Source organism: Syngnathus acus, chromosome 2 (genome assembly GCF_901709675.1).
Source record: "Syngnathus acus chromosome 2, fSynAcu1.2, whole genome shotgun sequence".
Lineage (NCBI taxonomy): Eukaryota > Metazoa > Chordata > Actinopteri > Syngnathiformes > Syngnathidae > Syngnathus > Syngnathus acus.
This window is the reverse complement of record NC_051088.1, coordinates 23319314-23337857: the sequence shown is the minus strand read 5'-3', so window position 1 is coordinate 23337857 and position 18544 is coordinate 23319314. Positions and strand designations below refer to the sequence as shown.

Here is an 18544-nt window from a genome sequence, read left to right as displayed (position 1 = left end):
TTGATTGACACGTATTTATTTTTTATCGTCACTGGAATTCACTGAGCACACTAGGATTTAAATAAACTAGCAGCGTCTTGGGGAAAGAAGAAACCTCGTAAAAAACAATTCGATACTATTGTGTCATCAACATCATCATCCTCATCCTCCTTTCATGTTGGGAGTTGATTATATTTTGTTCAAATGTTGTCCCTTAAAATTAGAACATTAATGTCCTAAATGAATTTATTTAGATTCCATTGCACTTGTTTAAGAAAAAACGCATTTACATGTCTTGACTTAAGCTTTGGCCTGATTTTATTTTCTTTCTTCTTCTTCAAATTAAACGAGCGATAAGTGCGCTGAAGAGAGGCCAGTTCTCGACAGTTGTACTCGACAAAGTTCTCGAGGGTCCTAGGGTCGGCTCTGCTCCAGCTGCTGGTGCTGACTTCTTATTGCGAAGCGGCTGACGTGCACCGGGATGGGAACTACGATCTTGGGGTTCCGCGACGGTTCCCCGGACTTGTTGTTGACGTTGCCAGCTTTGACCCGTTTCCATTTGGCGCGCCGGTTCTGAAACCAGATCTTGACCTGCACCTCGCTCAGCTTGAGCGCATGCGCGATCTGGGAGCGCTCGGTGAGCGACAGGTACTTTTTGCAGTGGAACTCCTTCTCCAGCTCCAGCAGCTGCTCGCTGGTGAACGCGGTCCGCCGCCTCCGGTTCTTACCCCCGCCGCCGCCAGCTCCCCCTCCACCACCTCCCGGTGGGCCCGAGCCGGACCCGGCCGAACCGTGGAGGTGCAGGCTGTCGTCCAGCCCGGCCGCCGCGGAGCTCATCATGTTGTCGTCCGAGCTGTAGTCCGCGTCGCTGTCCATAGAGAAGCTCTCGTCTCTGCGCGCGCAATCGTCCTCTTTGGACTCGTCCGGACTCGCGTGTCCTCGCGCTGACACCATATCAAAAGTACACATTCGGAAAGTGACGTTAATATCCACCCATCCATTTTTTCATAAGCTCTCAAAATGCTGGGTCAAAATAACAATTGGACCAACCCGCTCTACGTGGGTCAATTTGACCCGATTTTCTGCAGTGTTTTGATACAGTGCCGTTTTAAAATATGCTGGCGTCCCACCCCCATACACTTAGTACAGCTGCGGAGGGCATCCTTAATAGTAAAATAATAATAATTAATAATAATTAATAATGACAATAACCATAATTCCTCATATTTCCTCAATAGCAACTGGCCTCCGTCTGTTAAACTAAATTACTGAATAATAACATCAATTTAGTAACTTCCCTCCAATTTCAAATCATAAAAAAAAAAAAAAAAAATCCCATGCTATCAGAATTTGTACCTGCGGCCGCTTGCACCGACGTATCCGCGTCTTCTTTGGCCGGCATCGAAGCCAAAGTCTTGGCGTCCTCAGCGTGCTTCCGGCCCGCGTCCTGGTGCTGCTGGCTTGGGGAAAATCCTCCGGGAAGCGAGGCCATGAGCGTGGAGGTGAGAGCCAGGCTGGAGCAGAAGCCGCCTTGCAGCGCCGGGATGTGCGAGTGCGGGTGCTGGGGATGTCCAGCCGGCTGCAGGGAAGCGGGCGGCGGAGGCGGAGGGGGCGGCGGTTGCAGCATCACGGAGCGGTACGGCATGAACATGGGGTAGCCCGTGTACACGAAGTGTCCCGGGCTGGGCTGCGGAGGCCCCCCGATGAGAGAGTCGATGCTGAAGGCGGAGCTGCTTCCGAGTGGCCGCTGCATCACCACGAACGGCGGGCTAGACGTCGCACTCATAGGAACGACGACGCCGGTGACAGGACGACGAGCAGTGTGCGCGGCGCGGCGGGCGGTGGAGGGGCCACGGAGCCCCGCGGGCTTTAGGGAAGCCCGGCACGCTTCGCTTGGAGCCCGGGAGGCTTCGGTCGGACGGACGGAGCCCGGGAAGCTTCAGGGGAGACGAACGTACACGCATTCCATCCGAGCCGCCGTCAACTTTCACCGTGGTCTCCCCCCAACCAAGTGGCTCCAAAAGGTTTCCGCTCTCCTCCACACCGCAAAGACGCGTCCGCTGACGTTTGGCGATTTCAATTTGCGCTCCCCGCTGTTGAATTGCGCTGGTTGATGCCACGCCCCTCCTCGCACAACGCCAGCCGACGATTGGCTAGGCGTCGTGACGTCACAACCGGCTATTGGCATTTGACAAGGATTTGGAACTGTTTTGAACTTGCACGTGCGTGTGAGCGTCGCTTGAAGTTGGGACATTTCACAGAGTGATTATTGATTGAAGAAGTTTCACTTCATCCATCCTTTCTTCATAATCTATACCGCTTATCTTCATTAATTTCCCATATTTATGAGTCCGTTTTCCTCTGCCCTTGCTGTAGTGCTTTGTTTTTAACTTGATCATTTTTCATTCTTTATGTTAAATTATGGCACAGTGTGCTCATGGCACATCCACCTCACAGTTGTGAGGTTGGGGGTTGGAATCCAAGCTCTAGCCTTCCAAGTCCAGTTCTATTTACCGTGTGTTTTCACAACGTGGACGCCAATAAGTCAGAGTGCTCGGCCAAACATGCAAACTCCACCCAGGAAGGACAAATTGGAAATGACACGTTTTAAACCCTCATTACATCTCAACTAACGGATTGAAGTGTCTGTCGGCTTCAAATGGTCGCCGACGCCACATTATCATATGTAGCCACATGACCTCCGACCCCGAGTGGATCTCCCAGTGGATGCCCCCACTCCTTTGATGGGCTGAGTCAAGGGCACGCTTGGACGCCCCCACCCCCCAAGGGTCACTGGGACACGATGTCATTAAAGGCGTCCTGATGTGTGGTGACATTAAATAGCAGTATTTTTCAATTAGCGCTGACAAATTCAATCAAAGTCGCATAGATTAGCAGGAACGAGCCGCGGCTCATTTACAGGCAATTTTAATTGCGCGGCCATTAGACGAGCAGAGCGCGGCCTCGCTCTCATTATCAATCATGCAGAGCATCAATAGTAAAAGGTTGGAAAGGGAGGGGAGGGCCAGCGGGCCTGCAAGTGTAGGCGTGCGCGCATGGCCAGCGCGCACGCCAATGTTCAGCCGCACTTCGCACAGCAGCTAATAAATAGTCGCTTTTGTACTTATAAATTATCCAGTTTAATTAACAACGTGGATTATGATTGGACGATGATTTAATTAAACCTTTCCTGCATGCAAGGCGAGTGCTGCCTTCATCCATTACAGAAAGAAAAGTGGCAAGGTGGCTGGGTGGGGGAGCTGGGGGGCATATGGAGGAACAGCTCTGAAAGGTGGGGCTTAATGCTTACCTGGTCTACATTACAGCGGTACCTTAGTTTAACACGTTTAATTCCTGTAATGCAAAGCATTATCATCATTGCATTGACTGGAAATGCCGTGATTCGCTTCCAGGCTCCAGAATAACAACAAAATAAAAATGTGCGTCTCACATTGTGCTGCTCTTACTGGTGTGAGTGCCTTGGCCACCAGGGGGCAGTATAATGTATACATAATACATACTCAAAGAAGACAGATGCAAATAAGATGCAGTAATTTTACTTATTTTTTGCAGAGGACAAAGAATATATGCTAGCGAGTATTGTTATATTGTTAGTGTTCATAACTATAGAAATATTGTTTTGTTGGCTAATGTGCTAACATAATTTACAAGATGACAAACTATAGTGTACAATTAGTCAATAGCCAGTGCCTTGGGTCTTTCAAGATAAGAGCTGTTGTTGAGACAATTATTTGCTTTTGAATAGTGAGCATAAATTTGGAATATAAGTGTTGGATGGTGGCAGTGAACTAATTTCAAGTCATTTCACAATAACCTGCAATAGGGAAGAACAATTCTTATAAAAGCGAGGCCTCAGTTTTTTTTTTTTTTTTTTTTTGCTGCTCTCAGTTGAAGTTTAGTGTCAAAATAAACATCCAAATAGCTTTGTCTTCGAAAAGTCTAATTAGCATTATGCCAACAAACAGTATGAACAGTTATGTATTAACATCAAGCTAGTAGATCTTTGTTAGGCAACATTATATGGTTTGGTAAAATACAAGTGTAATTCTCTCTGTTCTAAGATTAGTCTGACAGTTAACTTGAACCGGGAGAAACAGCTTCTTAAAACTGTTCACTGTCTAACTGCTTCTTGTTGTTCTCGTTTTCTCCCACCAACTTTTCGATCATCAGTCAAAGAAAAAAGATGATCAAGTCACAGGATGTATTTAAAAAATCTCATAAATGTGGTCACTTGTAAGTCGAGGCACCGCTGTGCGTTGAAATGGCTGTCTTTCCACCCCCCACCTATCCTGGCGTTTAAATCTACAACGAAATGGCACGTTCGCTCATATTACTGCATGTAAAGTGGCAAGGACGTGGCGGGAAAGCCATTAGCTAGCTCGGCCAGCTGATAGGAACAGATGCGTGAAGGGTCGGGTTGGGGGTGGGTTGGGGCGTGGGGGGGCGTCTTCGCCCTGAGCGCTGGTGCCACTCGCCGCTATTCAGTGAAAGCGTAGCAGCGTGGCGGTATCAAACCTTTTCATCAGCTTCCAAATGCCAGGCTGCGTTTACTCATACGCACGCCTGCTCCTGAATGCCGCCACACAGCGAGACGATGCTTCAGGCTTAAAAAATATAGTGAGTCAAAAGTGTACATTTACCAATGATAGGGAGTTTGAACATAAACACTCCACCCTGCTTACAAAGTGCCTCTGCCTTTACGATACGCGCAGACCGATAATCGGGCCGATTGGGAGCTCAACGACCTTTCTTAGGCCCAATCGTCAGATGATCGCTACCGATGATTTTGTGGTGTTGGATCTAAAGTGATTATTCCTCCTCAACCAGCTTAAAGTAATTGGTACCTGTTCGGTCTTTACAGTGTGTAGTTAATGTCCACACACTGTGGCAGTGTGCAAATGTGACGTGAAAGAAAACGATAGCCTGTTAGGAAGCGACCTTTTCACCATGATGCTACGCGTACTTTTGAGTGGCAAAACACACACTTGAATAATGATTTTAACCTTCTTCTTAACCACTGCCTGAAATAGCACACTATCTACTAGCTATTATGTTGTCCAAAATGAACCTAAGAAACAACCCAAGAAAACCTTTTATGCATAGCTGTGACCTTCCACAAACCCAAAGATGAAACTTTCCAGTCTGTCCCTTTAGAAGATGTTACTACATCTTGAAAGCTTCTCTGTCCAACCATTTAAAGTCCTTACTCACAGATTAAATGACTCTTTTAGGAGAATCTCAAATCGAAATCTTTAGGGGAATGTTTGTAAAACGTGTCTCCCATTTCATTAACCACAATAAAAAAAGACAAGACAACATGTTCGTGGTCGCTCAGTCATGTGACTATTTTAAGAGACTAGCCACCGGAGTGTCATCCGTAGCTTGAAAACAGGTGACAGTGCCCCCTGCTGGTCAATCGTAGGCCACATGCTAATTGCTGTGGGAACGCTATCTGTAATTCCCAACCGTTTATTGAATCAAGGCGCATGTTTTACATCAGGAAAATCTCACATGCACCTCCAAACAAAAATAGCACATTAAGTCAATGAAATAGTCTCAATTTACTCATAAATGTGAAATGAGGGACAGTTTAGTTCATTAAAACAAAGCTATTATTCTGTTGTATGATTGGCAATATATCTTAATTCTAGCCTCTTTTATTACATAAAAAAGAATTAAATTGTTCAGCCTATCACAGATAGATGCATTATTTGTTGAATATACGTACGTTAGCGGTTAGCATGGTGGTGGGATAGCTAGTCAAGGTGGTGACACTTTACGACATCCATCACCGTACATCAACTTTCCAAAAAGCAGCAAGCAGGTGTGCATTGGTCTGAATGACTGTAATTACACTCGGAACACAGCCGTCCCCCCTTTTTAGGCCGAAGAATGTCAAGGCACACTGCTCCACCTTTGACCACCGGCAGGTAAGTATAAGCTAGCGCCTGTGTTAAACCCAAAGAATTAGAGACATCCACGGCAGAGACAGACACCACTTGAAGCTTCCAGACGCTCAAACATGGACTCTGAGACAAGTAAATTAGATCTCAACTTGTCTCAAATGCTCGTTATCCAATTATTACCCACGGCCTCCGTCACACCAATAAGACGTGACGAGCTAAAATTGGGTTTGCGCCGCCTCGTCCCGTTGGCTTCCGCTGGCGTGAGCGCCAGATGAATAGTCGCCTTGTTTCACCATCTTTTCTCAGAAGAAACGTCTGAGAGCATGTTGAGCTGCAGGTGCCGTCCGACCGTGTGACCAATCGTTAACGAAGGCGCTCGCATTCGGGCATCCAGAGGGGCACGTTGACCCCCGGACACTCACTCGGGTCTTTGATGGAATGGCTAGCGCTGGTGAGAACTAAGCGAGCGCAGGCGTCCCCGCGCTGCGTCCGACATCATTAGCAGGGAAAGAGACGATGGCGGCTCGGCTAATGAGCTCTGGTGGCATAATTAGCGACGAGCTCGGCCCTCGGCCTGCTGCTCGCGGCTAATGGAGTGAACAAGGCGGAGAAGGCAAAGTGAAGACCGGGTGTGGATTCTGGATTGCCGTGTGAGATCTTCTGAAGAGCTTGGCTTACTCGCCATTTTGTTTTTCTGTTAGCTTATGACTGGATTTACACTGCAGGAGCAAGTGTAATTGCCCTCAATGATGTCGCCAGGTTGATGTGTAAAGAAAGGCAGTCCCCGCCCAAAAATAATGGGGGTTATTAAGATGTGCCAAATGTAGTCATAAAAATCACATTAAATCATTGCCGAGTTTTTAACCGGCTTGGATTTTAGCGCTGACATCATTTTTACATACCTCTTACATAAGTGCCAATGTTCAACCCAATCAACGTTCCCTTTAAACTGCTGTGATGTAAATCCAAATTGTGCCAGTTAAGAATAGACAAAAAAGTGAAATGCGTAACTCAAGCTGTACAATTTAAATCCATCCTACTCGTATGAGACGTCATTTAAATGTGACATCTTTGCTCTCTGTCAAAGGTCAAATCAAATGTCCCGAGTACTTGGCCGGATAAGAATCCGTCCCGTTGCGGAGGTATGCTGGAAGATGAAATGGGGGTTGCAATTTGGGTGTGTTTGATTTGGTCATGAGTGTCACCTATGTGGGAGATTGGTGCCAGGAGGCGGAGTCATGTAATGGCCACGGCTGGCAAGGTCAGCGAGGTGATTGGTCGCATGATCAGAGTAGGAGGGGGCAGGCTGGGTCGAGGTCGTGCTGATGACTGTTGTGATTCATTCCTCGCATGCAGGAGCACAACAATCACCAGAGAAAGCTTGCATTTCCAACGTCTGCTGATAACTGCTTGTTGTTCTGTGGTGTCTCTTTGAAGGAAACCACTCAAGTGAACTCTCCCTCTGCAGCTAGCAGTGTCTAAAAATGGTGATGGTAGCTCACATTCTTTTTGTGACATGGCAGGCTGAGATCAGTCTGGAGGAGTTCTGTGTCTTTTGCTCGAAAACAGGTTAAGCACCATTAAATGGCAGCTGGTGGCTAATCACAAAGAGTGACGGCCCAGGAGGCTCCCACGTCTTCAGGGCTCCTCTGGAACCAGATTCACTTAGCACTCCTTCGCCCTTCCCACTTTTGTAGAAAGCTGTGAGAAACAGCTAACCTTTGGGAAAGTGTCAACGGCTAAACATCAACTAGCATGAGCTCACAGAATTGAGCATGGTGCAAATATCTTGGGAAGGTCTCGACTTCAGGATGTTATTGGAGATGACCTCACTGTTGGTTTCTATAGTGTGGAAACGTGGAGTCAACATTTTTGACAATGTCATTCAAACATACTGTAAAGTCGTTCAAACTCGTATAAACATAATATAGTCTTTCAAACGTATTTATTTATTTTTACCCATAATGCCACGAGGTATTAACTTGTGCATACAATAAACACAACCTGAAACCACAATGTCAGACATCTCACTGAGGAAATATTTGGCCTCAGGGATCCATAAACACGAATATGATGTACACGTGCATGTACACGCACACAAAGCAGCACTAATTACACGTCTCCAGGGAGCACAACTGGAGCGAACGTTGCGGCGTCTTCTTGCTTAAGGGTCTTTTTAAGGCGAAGAGGGCAGCGACGTGGACAATTGCTGAATAATTCGATTTAGAGCAGAAAAAAGGTGAGTTTGTGTCGGCTGACTGAGCCCACCTGGTCCAAGATGTACGACGGGCCAGCATTACCTTCCTGAAGGAGTGTGGAAGAATATCAGGTTAAACCTGAGAAATGTGAAGCTTCAAAATCAGGTCAGAATAGTTTTGATCATGTGACCTGAAGGAACCCTGGAGAACCATCCAACTCTCCCACCCCCCACTACCACTCATGTCTTGTTATTTGGGGTAGACGGATTGGAGAAGTGGGTCATTGTCTCATGTAAACATAAGCTAATTAGTCACTTGGACGCGGGACACATTGGCTGTCATACATGTGCATGTGTTCATTGATGCTGTGTTTCCCAACCTTAATTGAGCCACAGCAAATATTTTCTCTATATTTCCCCAAAACAAAAATGCCACAAAAAGTGGATGAACATGTCGATAATGTCCCTTCTGGAGTTTAGAGGAACAACATTTAATTGTTCTGCCTGTCACGATACGTTGCTACCATCGATAGACGAACAAGCAGTGCCAATGTACATCATTTGTACTAGTAAAGAAATATTTTTGGACCATGAGTGATGTGAATGCAATGAACAACCACTCTGGAACAGAACAGACTGATTCGCTTAGTCTGGACATATTGTACAAACAAATTATATCATTAATAATTAATAACAGTAATAGTGCAAATACATGTTTTCTATGGTATGTAACCTGTTTAGGATCGCAGGTGATTACATTTTATTGCAAATTATGACACCTCCATTCATTGAGACCACTGCAACGTTTTGCATGAGTAGTGTCATAAAGTGTCAACATTCAAAATTCGAGCAAGTTACAGTGTCAAAAATCAAGTTAGTCAAATGGGTTCCATGATCAATTTCGAGCAAATCGAATTAAGTCAGGACTTGGGTTAAGCAAATTGTCAGTTAAGGTGCGGGAGGTTCTTGACAGAGATTTCGACCAATTGCAATTTCCCGATAGAATTATTTGGTCCCTGCCTGCAATACTGTTCAGTTGTATTTGTTTTTAATTTTAATTTCCGTGGTATATACTACATACAACACAGTAAATGTTTGGGCGCCTTTCAGCAACACCTCACGGTCGTACGGCGCCATCTGCTGTCTAAATACATCTAGTTTAAGTGACTTTTTTTTTTAAATGTAAGATAATCAGGGAAATAATTTGACTTACGAGTGTGCAATCGCAGGCCTTGATGAACTGACTGGTAAAGGCTGAAAGGAGAGGAAGCACAAGATGCCACTAGGCCACATTTGAAACTTACACATTGCAACACACAAAGAGTCATTGAGAGTAACGCATTGCAAAAGTAAAAGTTTCCGTATGCGAACAAAGGTACGGCAGTACTTCAAGATCGTGTTATTATACCTGTCAAAATCTGGGTAACATGTAACAAAACAAAATAGAAATAATAAGTATCAAAATATCTTGCTGGCATTTTAAAATCAGGCAAATGGTGGAAGCGAATATGACAGTAACCATTTTAAATACCTGTTTTTAATGTTATTTTAATCTCAAAAGTTCCTAATTGAGTCACAAATGTCTGATAAACCACATACAGTTGGAAAATATGATAGAGGAGGAAACAGTGACACTAGAGGTCATTGGCGGTATTGCAGGCGGAAGCTGGCCACCTGTTGGGGACATTGAGGTGTACGTCGTCTCACCTCTTATGAATTCGTCCACCTAACTCCACCAACTCCTGGGAACTTTTTGGACACGTTGTTGCTTTTGTCGGCAGCAAGAGAGCAACTACATGGATAAACTGAAGAAGGTGCTGAGCGGTGAAGATGGGGATAATAACTCGGACGGGACCGGAATACTGGAGGTGATGTCAAGTCGCGCAGCTCTTTTTAGCTTCTTGTTAGCTTCTAAAGGCTAACCACTAATACAACCGTAACAGATGTTCATTTGGAATTGTTGCATGGTTGGTTCATTTGTCATTTTTATTGCAACCATTTGTTCAACTCGACCTAAGAGGAATTCACTCATCCATTCTCTATTACAGTGTGAGCCAATTGATTTTTTACAATAGTAAAATAGAGGTGATTTAAGTAGCCAAAAATTGTACTCAGGTAAGCGTACCGTTACTTTGGAGGAATATGACTTCAAAGTAAAAAGTTGATCTCTATATTATTATATCACTCGAACAAGAATAACCAGTATAGGAAAATCAGTCCCAAAAAAAAATCTGTTTTGAGTCAGCAAGTTGGAAGTTGGGTCAGTTTGATATTATAGCCACGTTGTAACATTTATTTCCTATCGTGTTGCTGAAATATCATTTATCTGAATGCAAATAACTTTAATTACAACAAATACTCTGTGTATGAAAAACCTGTCAGTAATAGGCCATAAATACAGAAGGAAGCAAAGCACTATGATAAAGAACTCTTAGGCTGCTGAGAAAGTGTGCCTCATTAATCGCTGTTCGTAGACTCGGAATGACATAATTAGCAAATACAATATTTGCATGGAAAACAGGCTAGAATTCCAAAACAATCAAAAGTAAAGTCATGGGAGACGGATAAGGATGTGCCTTATTTTGTCACATAACCACACATTCTCACTCGAGGCTCACTCGAGGCAGTTTTTTGGCTCAAAATGTCAGGATCGCTGAAAAACAACGACCCTCTGTCACTGTTATCGTTTTTCAAGGAAGTTGGAGCCTATCCCTCCTGGCTGCACTATGTACTTATTAACTTATTAATCTTATTATAGACGTATTAAACGCGGGATCTGATAGGTACATACGAGAAGGAATTTTGAATATTCAAACATTGAATTAACCTAACATGTTTTTCTGGCTTTGAGCTAACAGCCGCTGCAGTAGTAAATATTTTTGGAAATACTGAAAAAGCAGTATGATGCAAATGAGTTTCTGTAATTAATTGTGTTTAGTCGAAATAATGATGATGTCATCTCTTCCAGAGAGCCAATCAGGCTTCGACACTGTCTTGGGGGACAAGGATGAAAGGCTTCTTTTTCTGTTTCATTTTTGGGGTTCTGTGCTCCATTTTGGTGAGTAGATGTGCCTGCCTGTGATGTCATACTTGTCGTGGGTAGCTAAAAATCAGGCAGCGTAACGGAAATAGTTTGGACATCTCTGGTCAACCTTGTCCTCTTGCGCTGGTGTTTTGTTTCAGGGCACATGTATGCTGTGGTTGCCTTGGTTTGGTCTCATTGTGTTCGCTGTCCTGTACAGTGTGGGAAACATCTGCGCTTTATCCAGGTACACATTGTGCAATCACACCACCGCTGCTTTCATGATGCATCGTCCAACGTGCCTTTTTCTGGTGTGCTTTTAGCACCATGTTCCTGATTGGACCGATCAAACAGTTAAAGAACATGTTTGCCAAAGAACGAGCACTGGCCACAGTCATCATGCTGGTGAGATGAGATGTCATCTATAACTTGCTGGGATCATCATTAACTTTGTTGAAAACTGAAATAATAAATATATGTTTCTGTCTGCAGGTGTGTCTGGTGCTGACGTTGTGTTCAGCTTTCTGGGTGAGAAAGTCATCTAATTGTTTGGCAGGCATGACATAAATATATACACATTATTCTTTCTTGAGTTATTATATGAAAATATAGTTGGAGATTGAAAGCAGTATGGTAGTTGGAAACAGTATTTTTGGCAGGAAAATGAAATAAATACATTTGTTTTTTTAGCCCAGTTACAGAAAATCAGGCATATGTGAAAAATTCAATTCGTTAAATAACAAGAATTTAAAAAAAATGCCCAGCGGAGACCCAAAAAGGTTTCTTGAGAATATGATGACGGATGGCTTGCAATTTGGACACGTTGCATAAATTTACTGAAGTTTGTCTCCCTCTAGTGGAAGAGCAACGGCCTTGCACTGCTCTTCTGTGCCTTGCAGTTTATGGCGTTCACCTGGTAAGCTTTGGTGCACACGTACAATGAGATTTGGCGTGGTGGCTTCATGTTTCTCTCAGTGCTGAGTTGACAGCTAAGTTCAATAATAATACTTTATTTATATGACACATTTTAAGGGACCCTTAATAAATACATTGTTGACTCAAATCAGAGGTTCATCATTAGACATTGTCATTGACTGCATCTTCACTGCAAAAATGGAAACAAGACAGCTTCTTTCACAATTAAATGACAATTCTGCTTTTTTACCGCAGGTATGGCCTGTCTTACATCCCATTCGCCAGGTAACGTGCACATACATGCGTATATGTATCCAAGCTGTAAGTGGTCCAAAACACAAAAGTGAAATTTGTCGTCTTTGTGTATTTCAGGGACTGCATCCTCAAATGTTGTTCTGTGTGTTTCTAAAATGTCTGAGTGACCATTCAGGATGTTGGCCAGGTGTGGTTTCCATGGAGACAAATTGTATTTCCATATTCTGTATGTTACTTCCCCACCTGCTTTCAGCATAGAATGTTATTTTTTAAAATCTCCTCACTTTTTTTCCTCTGCATATTTCTGTTATTTATTATGATATCATGTTTTTACATTTTTGATCAAGTCTGTTTATTGGTTAATTGGCAATTTATTTAAGAGCAAACTGTATATCGTGGTAGGATAGAATTCTGATCTCAAAGTGCTTTATATAGTTGCTGGGGAATATATTCTCATTCAGCTTTACTGTCCAGATATTTCAGAGCAAATTTTCTTTTCTGTTTTTGTGAATATTTATATTTGTCTAAGAACATTTCAAAAATGACCCCAAAAAATTTCATGATCACTGAATGCTTAAAATGTGACTTGAGATTGTGACAAGTCCTCCAAAGCAAACCAAATAAAACAACAGCATTTCCTTGATGCTGAAATTTTTATTCAAATGCTTAAATTGGTCAATTTATTCCTTTCGATGTTGATGTGTGGCCTGCCGATGTTTTCCTGCCGCTTTAGTTCACGCCGTCTTCATGCCCGCCGACAGGCTAAGGCCACTAAATCTCCCCGCTGATTAAATCGCACACACGACACACATGCACATATCAGGTGTCGTGTGTTTCCAGATGTTTGACCTCTTGTCAGTTTCACACTTCTGCCCGCGTGTGCGCGCGTGTGTGGTTTCATTCAATATTCTCTGCTGACATTTAAATGTTGGTGTGTCCCTGCCGTTGATACTTAGAGAAAAAGCTAAATCAAGAGGAAGTCGTCTTTTCATCCTGTTGGAGCATCTCAACAAGTGGCACTGGCATGAAAGTAGGAGGACAAATTGTTTTTGTTTTTAACAAGTAGTCCTTTTTGGAATGTGATTTTTTTTTTTTTTTATTTGGCCACATAGATGCGCTCTTGAATCCATCATTGAATGTAATTGTTGGTGTGTTTGGAGCTTGAGGCGAGGGAGGGAGGAGCTTCGGCCGACGGATTATGTTCCGTCGCTCACTGCGCTCTTTCACATCTCCACCCAAACACTTGTTAGCGCTCATCTTTTTTAAGTCCATCTTCTTTGGGTGATTGTTTTTCTTCAGCACTCAGGTAAGTCTGATTTTTCTCGGCTGTTAAAATCTTCTAATGTGTTGAGACTTTTTTTTTTTTTAAATGACTACAATTTCTTCAAGTGCGGTCATCATTCACATGTATTTCTGTATATTCTATGTTTATGTTTTCATCAGTATCATCAAATGTTCTGTTTTTGTAGACTGTACTGTTCTGTAGATGAGGGACCAAATTTTGAAAATATTTTTTTTTCAGAAGCTTGATATATTATACAGTATATAAGTCCCAGTCAAAGCTTTAAACGTACTTTCTCATGCAAAGATTTGCCAAAAGTTACCAGGCAGTCACATACAAATGAATTCTGATATTCCGAAAGTCAGTTGGAGATGGAATTGGTGACTAAACTCTGCCATTGTGTCATGCAGATGAAAGTGGAACGGCGACAGGACGATGACGAAACCTCATCGCAGCCCTCCATATCGCGACTGCTGACCGCGGTGGAGAATGAGCTTCAGGCCGGGTGGGAAAAGGGCGACCCCACAGAAAGGGGACTCCAAGTCACTCTGGAGGACGCTGAGCTGTGGAGGAAGTTCCAACACATCACCAACGAGATGGTAGTCACCAAGACTGGCCGGTAAATAAGACTGAGAGCTCGAAAAGAAAAAAATGTACAAAATTAATTTTAGTACGGCTGAAGCTACATGGTAGTGAAAACTGCATTAGTCCGGAGGAATTTCACTTTATGGGTCCAAATATTTATTATTGTCTTGCTCGTTCATCTTGCCAATGATGTACAGTGACTGCAAGAACCATTACTGACATGCTCTGCAACTAGATGGGAGAAGGTGCCAGTAAAAAAAAAAAAAAAAAACACATTTATCTTGGAAGAACTTTAAATAGTAAATTATTCTATTATAGTTCTGGGAACTCTTATTAATTTGTTTCTACAAAAGCAAAACATTTAGTCGAATTAAAAGGATTATTAAAGTTTTTTACGTTGAAAATGTTATTCCACCTAACTTAATTGCAGTGTTTTCATTCGTCTAGTACGTCTTTCTTTTCTTTGACCACACCAATTATCTCGAAACATCTTCACCCATTCAAGGCTAAAAACACATCACAGTTTGCAAGTTAAAATTCACATATTGCAGCTCCAGCAAACACATTGTAACCTATAATAGCAAATGGGTATTTTCTTTTGCAAAACGCAGAGCAGACAAATTATATTAAACATTACCATGACTTGAATATTTAAAATATTTAAAAAAATGAGGGTCATCCAATTTATACCAACAACATTCATAAAGACCAAAAGCGATTTCTCATTTGCTCATTTGTCATGTGCTTGTCCCAGACGCATGTTCCCTGTCCTGAAGGTCAATGTGTCAGGTCTGGACCCGGGTTCCATGTACTCCTTCCTCCTGGACTTCATCCCGGCCGACAGCTGCCGCTGGAAATTTGTCAACGGCGAGTGGCTGACGGCCGGCCAGGCAGAAGGAGGCGGCGCGGCTCGGGACCACGCCGGCATCTACGTGCATCCGGACTCGCCCAACTTTGGAGCTCATTGGATGAAGGCGACGGTGGCCTTCAACAAGGTCAAACTAACCAACAAACGCAATGCGGGAGGACAGGTATCCAAGAATAACCTCACTGAGCCATTGTTTTTCTTTTTCATGCTTTTTCTAAGTATTTTAACCAATATCCACAATATGAATATATCAACGAATGAAGGGTTATCATAATAATTGTATAGCCATTTATTTATTTTGTGCTCTTGTTCCGCTGTTGTTGTATTGGAGTGGGAGAGAGCGCAATTCTTGTAATAATCCACTTTAGCAGCTCTTCTGACACACTTCACCTGCGTGCCGCCTCGTAATCACGGGAACGCCATAAACACATTTTAATTGGTTGGCTGCGGTTTAATGCACTTCCTGTGTTGAGGTTCTTCAGTGATCATCCCTCAGAATCCCGCACACACACTCAGACACACCGACCGGGCAGTAATGTGGGGTTGAAGTTGCACTGTAATTGAATAATTGCTCATCTTATTTTGTGCATTATGATAATTATAGTTTTTACTGGGAAATTAATTTACCCATCATGTCTGAGAGAGATGAGAGCGAAGGTAAACTAAATTCAAAGAGCCAACACTCCAGCTAACATGGTGGTGGTCTCTGGCACAGCAACAACAACAACAACAACAACAACAACAACAACAAGAAGGGTGCATTTGGAGCCAACCTCTCGAAACGAAAATTGTTTGTTCTTTTGTGTTGTGTTTTCTGAAAGGGCCCAGATTGATTAATTGGACAATTTTAGCATTGTATTTTCGGGCTTATTTCAAGAAAAGTATTTTGACTAAAAACCATGACTTTATCTGCATATGCAAACTTGTGTTTTTCTGTTTGTCTTCCAGATTATGTTAAACTCCCTTCATAAATACGAACCTCATCTGCACATAGTGTGCGTGGGCTCGCAGAATCGTCTCGTTTCTAACGTGTTCTTCGAAGAGACTCAGTTCATCGCCGTCACCGCCTATCAGAACGAAGAGGTACGGTTATGCGTGATGTGTCATTCAAAACCTGATAGAAAAAAATGCTCCGGAAAAGCATATGAAGTTTATGTGGGGTTGATGAGAGGCAGAAATGTGTCGTGATCACCATTGAACATGATTTGGATGTGTCTGCTGTATGCACCTCATAATATTGTTTGTCCTTCAAAATGCTTACTCTTTCTAATAAACACATCAGAAGATGTAGCCAGAAAAATTTACTTTTTTTTTTTTTTTTTTTTTTACAGCTCACAGCTCTGAAAATCAAACATAATCCTTTCGCCAAAGCATTCCTGGACACCAAAGACAGGTGAGAGTGAACAAACAAGTTGCCCTGTGTTTAACCCTTAGCATTTTCACCCAGGATGTTAACATACTATATGATTAACAAATGTTTTTTTTTTTCCATTATGCTGAACCCAGGAACCTGGGTGGGCGGGGCTTGGCAGAGCAAATGGACGGTAATGTTGGTATTCCACCGTGTGAGTTCCTAATTTCAGAATGAAAGTGTGAACACAATATTAGAGAATATGACCTATTTAGTATATTTATTCGATCTATATTTGTTCCATTCTGTGTGACATATCTCACAGTTGAAATGTAATCTCTGCCATAACTCATCAGGTTGGTCTCTGTGTTCACCGGGTGGAGGTGCAACTTTTTCTTATGGTGGGAGCCTTTCACTTCCATCCCATCATCAACACGGATACCAGCACCGTGGTTACGCTGGGCGACACTCTCCCTATCACTACCTGCCACACTGCTCGCATCCCTCAGGTAACTGCAATTAAATAGAATTTAAAAAAATCACAATTTAATGCTGCAATTCATTGTGCTGCTCCTTCTGGTGTGCCTGCCTTGGCCACCAGGTGGCAGTAGAATACTACGATCATGCGTTCACGAATTTCAAGAAAATAGGCCTCAGTATTGTGATATTATTTATCAGAATTTTTCAACATATATGATTTCCTGTATGTTAAGGTGTTCAGGTGTTATCAGAAGGGTGGAGCTCTACCTTCTCCGATCCCCCGACCAACAACATGCCTACAACTTTGGCCTCTAACAGCTCCAGGTGAGGCCCCGCCTACTATTTCAGATCACAATTTCATACTAACGCTTGTGTGTGTTCAGCCAGTATCCTTGTCTATGGACAACTGGCTGCGGTGAGATGAGCCCCTCCCCTTTGCCATGTGTGATTTTGCAAGGATCAATGAGCAACGAGTACGTCATGCAATCTCATAGTGGTAATCGAGCTGGTGGAGCATGGTGGGCTTCTGACCCTGCCCAGTCTCTCTAACAAGGCACATGATTGCTTGAACAAAATTCACCTTTGACCAATGGATGTCTATTATTTATCGCAGGCCTTATCTGTATTCATCATTAATCAGCATCTCTCATTAGTGTACACGCAAATTATGTTCATCTGGAAAAACTTAGTAGTCGTAAAGTAGTCAAGTAACACAGCACACCCTCACCCATTTTGCCAGCAAAAAGGCAGCAAGATGCCAGTGCACCAAACATAATTTCAAAGCCAGTAGGTAAGCAGACCTGCAGTTTAAGCACATACTGGATTTGTATTAGCTAACATTATACGAGCATTAGCTTGCTGTGATGTCATAATGCAGTTCGGCTAAGTTGTCGATGTCTATTTGTGTTTTGTGGTGTCATGTGGCATCCGCCTACATTATTTGACAAGTGTGATTCGGTGTCTTGGTAATGAAAATTGTCTGAAGAGAAGAGAAAATCAAAAATTTTTTGCACCAATATAGGCAGAAAATTAAGATGGAAGACTTGGTTACTAAAATACACAGTTAATGGGTGACCAAGAATGACCTGACTTTTTGGATACAATAAATTAAGTCATAGTTAAGTATAAGTATATATTTAGCTCGCGTACTGATGGTGTTGCACTTAGGAGCTTGATATCAGGGGTGGGTTAAAGTATGGGTACTTTCTTGTCAATCATTTGGTCCACTGAGCATTTCCATTTTAAAGAGTCTAGCAGCATTTGTGTGATTATACAAATGAGAATTATGTATTGGAATGAACCTGAATGTATTTGACATACACATTTTAACAAATTTATCTTGATCTCATTGACAAATCTGTCTGATTTAAAAATTAAACAGGGCCTCTGTGTACAAAGGTTTGCCCAGCCCTGCTCTAAATCAGTTTATTTAGTGTGCTTTTTTTAAAAAAAATTATGATGTTTGTCGTGTTTGTTGAAACCAGTTTAGCTGTTGCACAGTGCTTTCCCATGTTTCTATGGAATAAAATATAATGATAATAAATAAAATCTAATAACTGTGTTGAGTTATTGGTGTAGACTTTTACTTTACACAATGTGCATTTGTCCCAAGGAGATGCGACTCCGACGTCGTTTCAGAAGTAGGACTCGATGGAAATATAAAATAGTTGATGAAAATGTCCA

The 18544-nt window shown here is 42.7% G+C and overlaps 3 protein-coding genes across 3 annotated transcripts; 2 read left to right on the top strand and 1 right to left on the bottom strand.

The window, feature by feature from the left end:
• Window positions 1-62: 62 nt before the first annotated feature.
• gbx2 (gastrulation brain homeobox 2) lies at window positions 63-2309 on the bottom strand. Its single transcript, XM_037245657.1, has 2 exons — window positions 1336-2309; window positions 63-923 (listed from the first exon to the last, which is right to left on the bottom strand). The coding sequence occupies exons 1-2, from the start codon at window positions 1763-1765 to the stop codon at window positions 394-396; spliced, it is 960 nt and encodes a 319-aa protein (XP_037101552.1). The 5' UTR covers window positions 1766-2309; the 3' UTR covers window positions 63-393.
• A 7411-nt stretch (window positions 2310-9720) lies between these two features.
• LOC119118940 (vesicle transport protein SFT2B-like) lies at window positions 9721-12938 on the top strand. Its single transcript, XM_037245634.1, has 8 exons — window positions 9721-9971; window positions 11072-11161; window positions 11287-11372; window positions 11449-11530; window positions 11618-11653; window positions 11983-12041; window positions 12296-12325; window positions 12413-12938. The coding sequence occupies exons 1-8, from the start codon at window positions 9900-9902 to the stop codon at window positions 12447-12449; spliced, it is 492 nt and encodes a 163-aa protein (XP_037101529.1). The 5' UTR covers window positions 9721-9899; the 3' UTR covers window positions 12450-12938.
• Window positions 12939-13791: 853 nt separating this feature from the next.
• On the top strand, window positions 13792-18430 carry LOC119119461 (T-box transcription factor TBX19-like). Its single transcript, XM_037245833.1, has 8 exons — window positions 13792-14196; window positions 14917-15193; window positions 15979-16113; window positions 16362-16423; window positions 16537-16595; window positions 16738-16890; window positions 17095-17185; window positions 17245-18430. Exons 1-8 carry the CDS (start codon window positions 13949-13951, stop codon window positions 17408-17410), a joined length of 1191 nt encoding a protein of 396 aa, XP_037101728.1. The 5' UTR covers window positions 13792-13948; the 3' UTR covers window positions 17411-18430.
• Window positions 18431-18544: the final 114 nt, after the last annotated feature.

Coding starts and splice junctions, on each gene's coding strand:
- LOC119119461 (XM_037245833.1), top strand. CDS start 13,949: ATGGAATTGGTGACTAAACTCTGCCATTGTGTCATGCAGATGAAAGTG. Junction 16,114..16,361: donor CCGCCTATCAGAACGAAGAG/GTACGGTTATGC, acceptor TTTTTTTTACAG/CTCACAGCTCTGAAAATCAA. Junction 16,596..16,737: donor TAATGTTGGTATTCCACCGT/GTGAGTTCCTAA, acceptor ATAACTCATCAG/GTTGGTCTCTGTGTTCACCG.
- LOC119118940 (XM_037245634.1), top strand. CDS start 9,900: ATGGATAAACTGAAGAAGGTGCTGAGCGGTGAAGATGGGGATAATAAC. Junction 11,373..11,448: donor AACATCTGCGCTTTATCCAG/GTACACATTGTG, acceptor GTGTGCTTTTAG/CACCATGTTCCTGATTGGAC. Junction 12,326..12,412: donor TCTTACATCCCATTCGCCAG/GTAACGTGCACA, acceptor TGTGTATTTCAG/GGACTGCATCCTCAAATGTT.
- gbx2 (XM_037245657.1), bottom strand. CDS start 1,765: ATGAGTGCGACGTCTAGCCCGCCGTTCGTGGTGATGCAGCGGCCACTC. Junction 924..1,335: donor GTCGGTGCAAGCGGCCGCAG/GTACAAATTCTG, acceptor ATATGGTGTCAG/CGCGAGGACACGCGAGTCCG.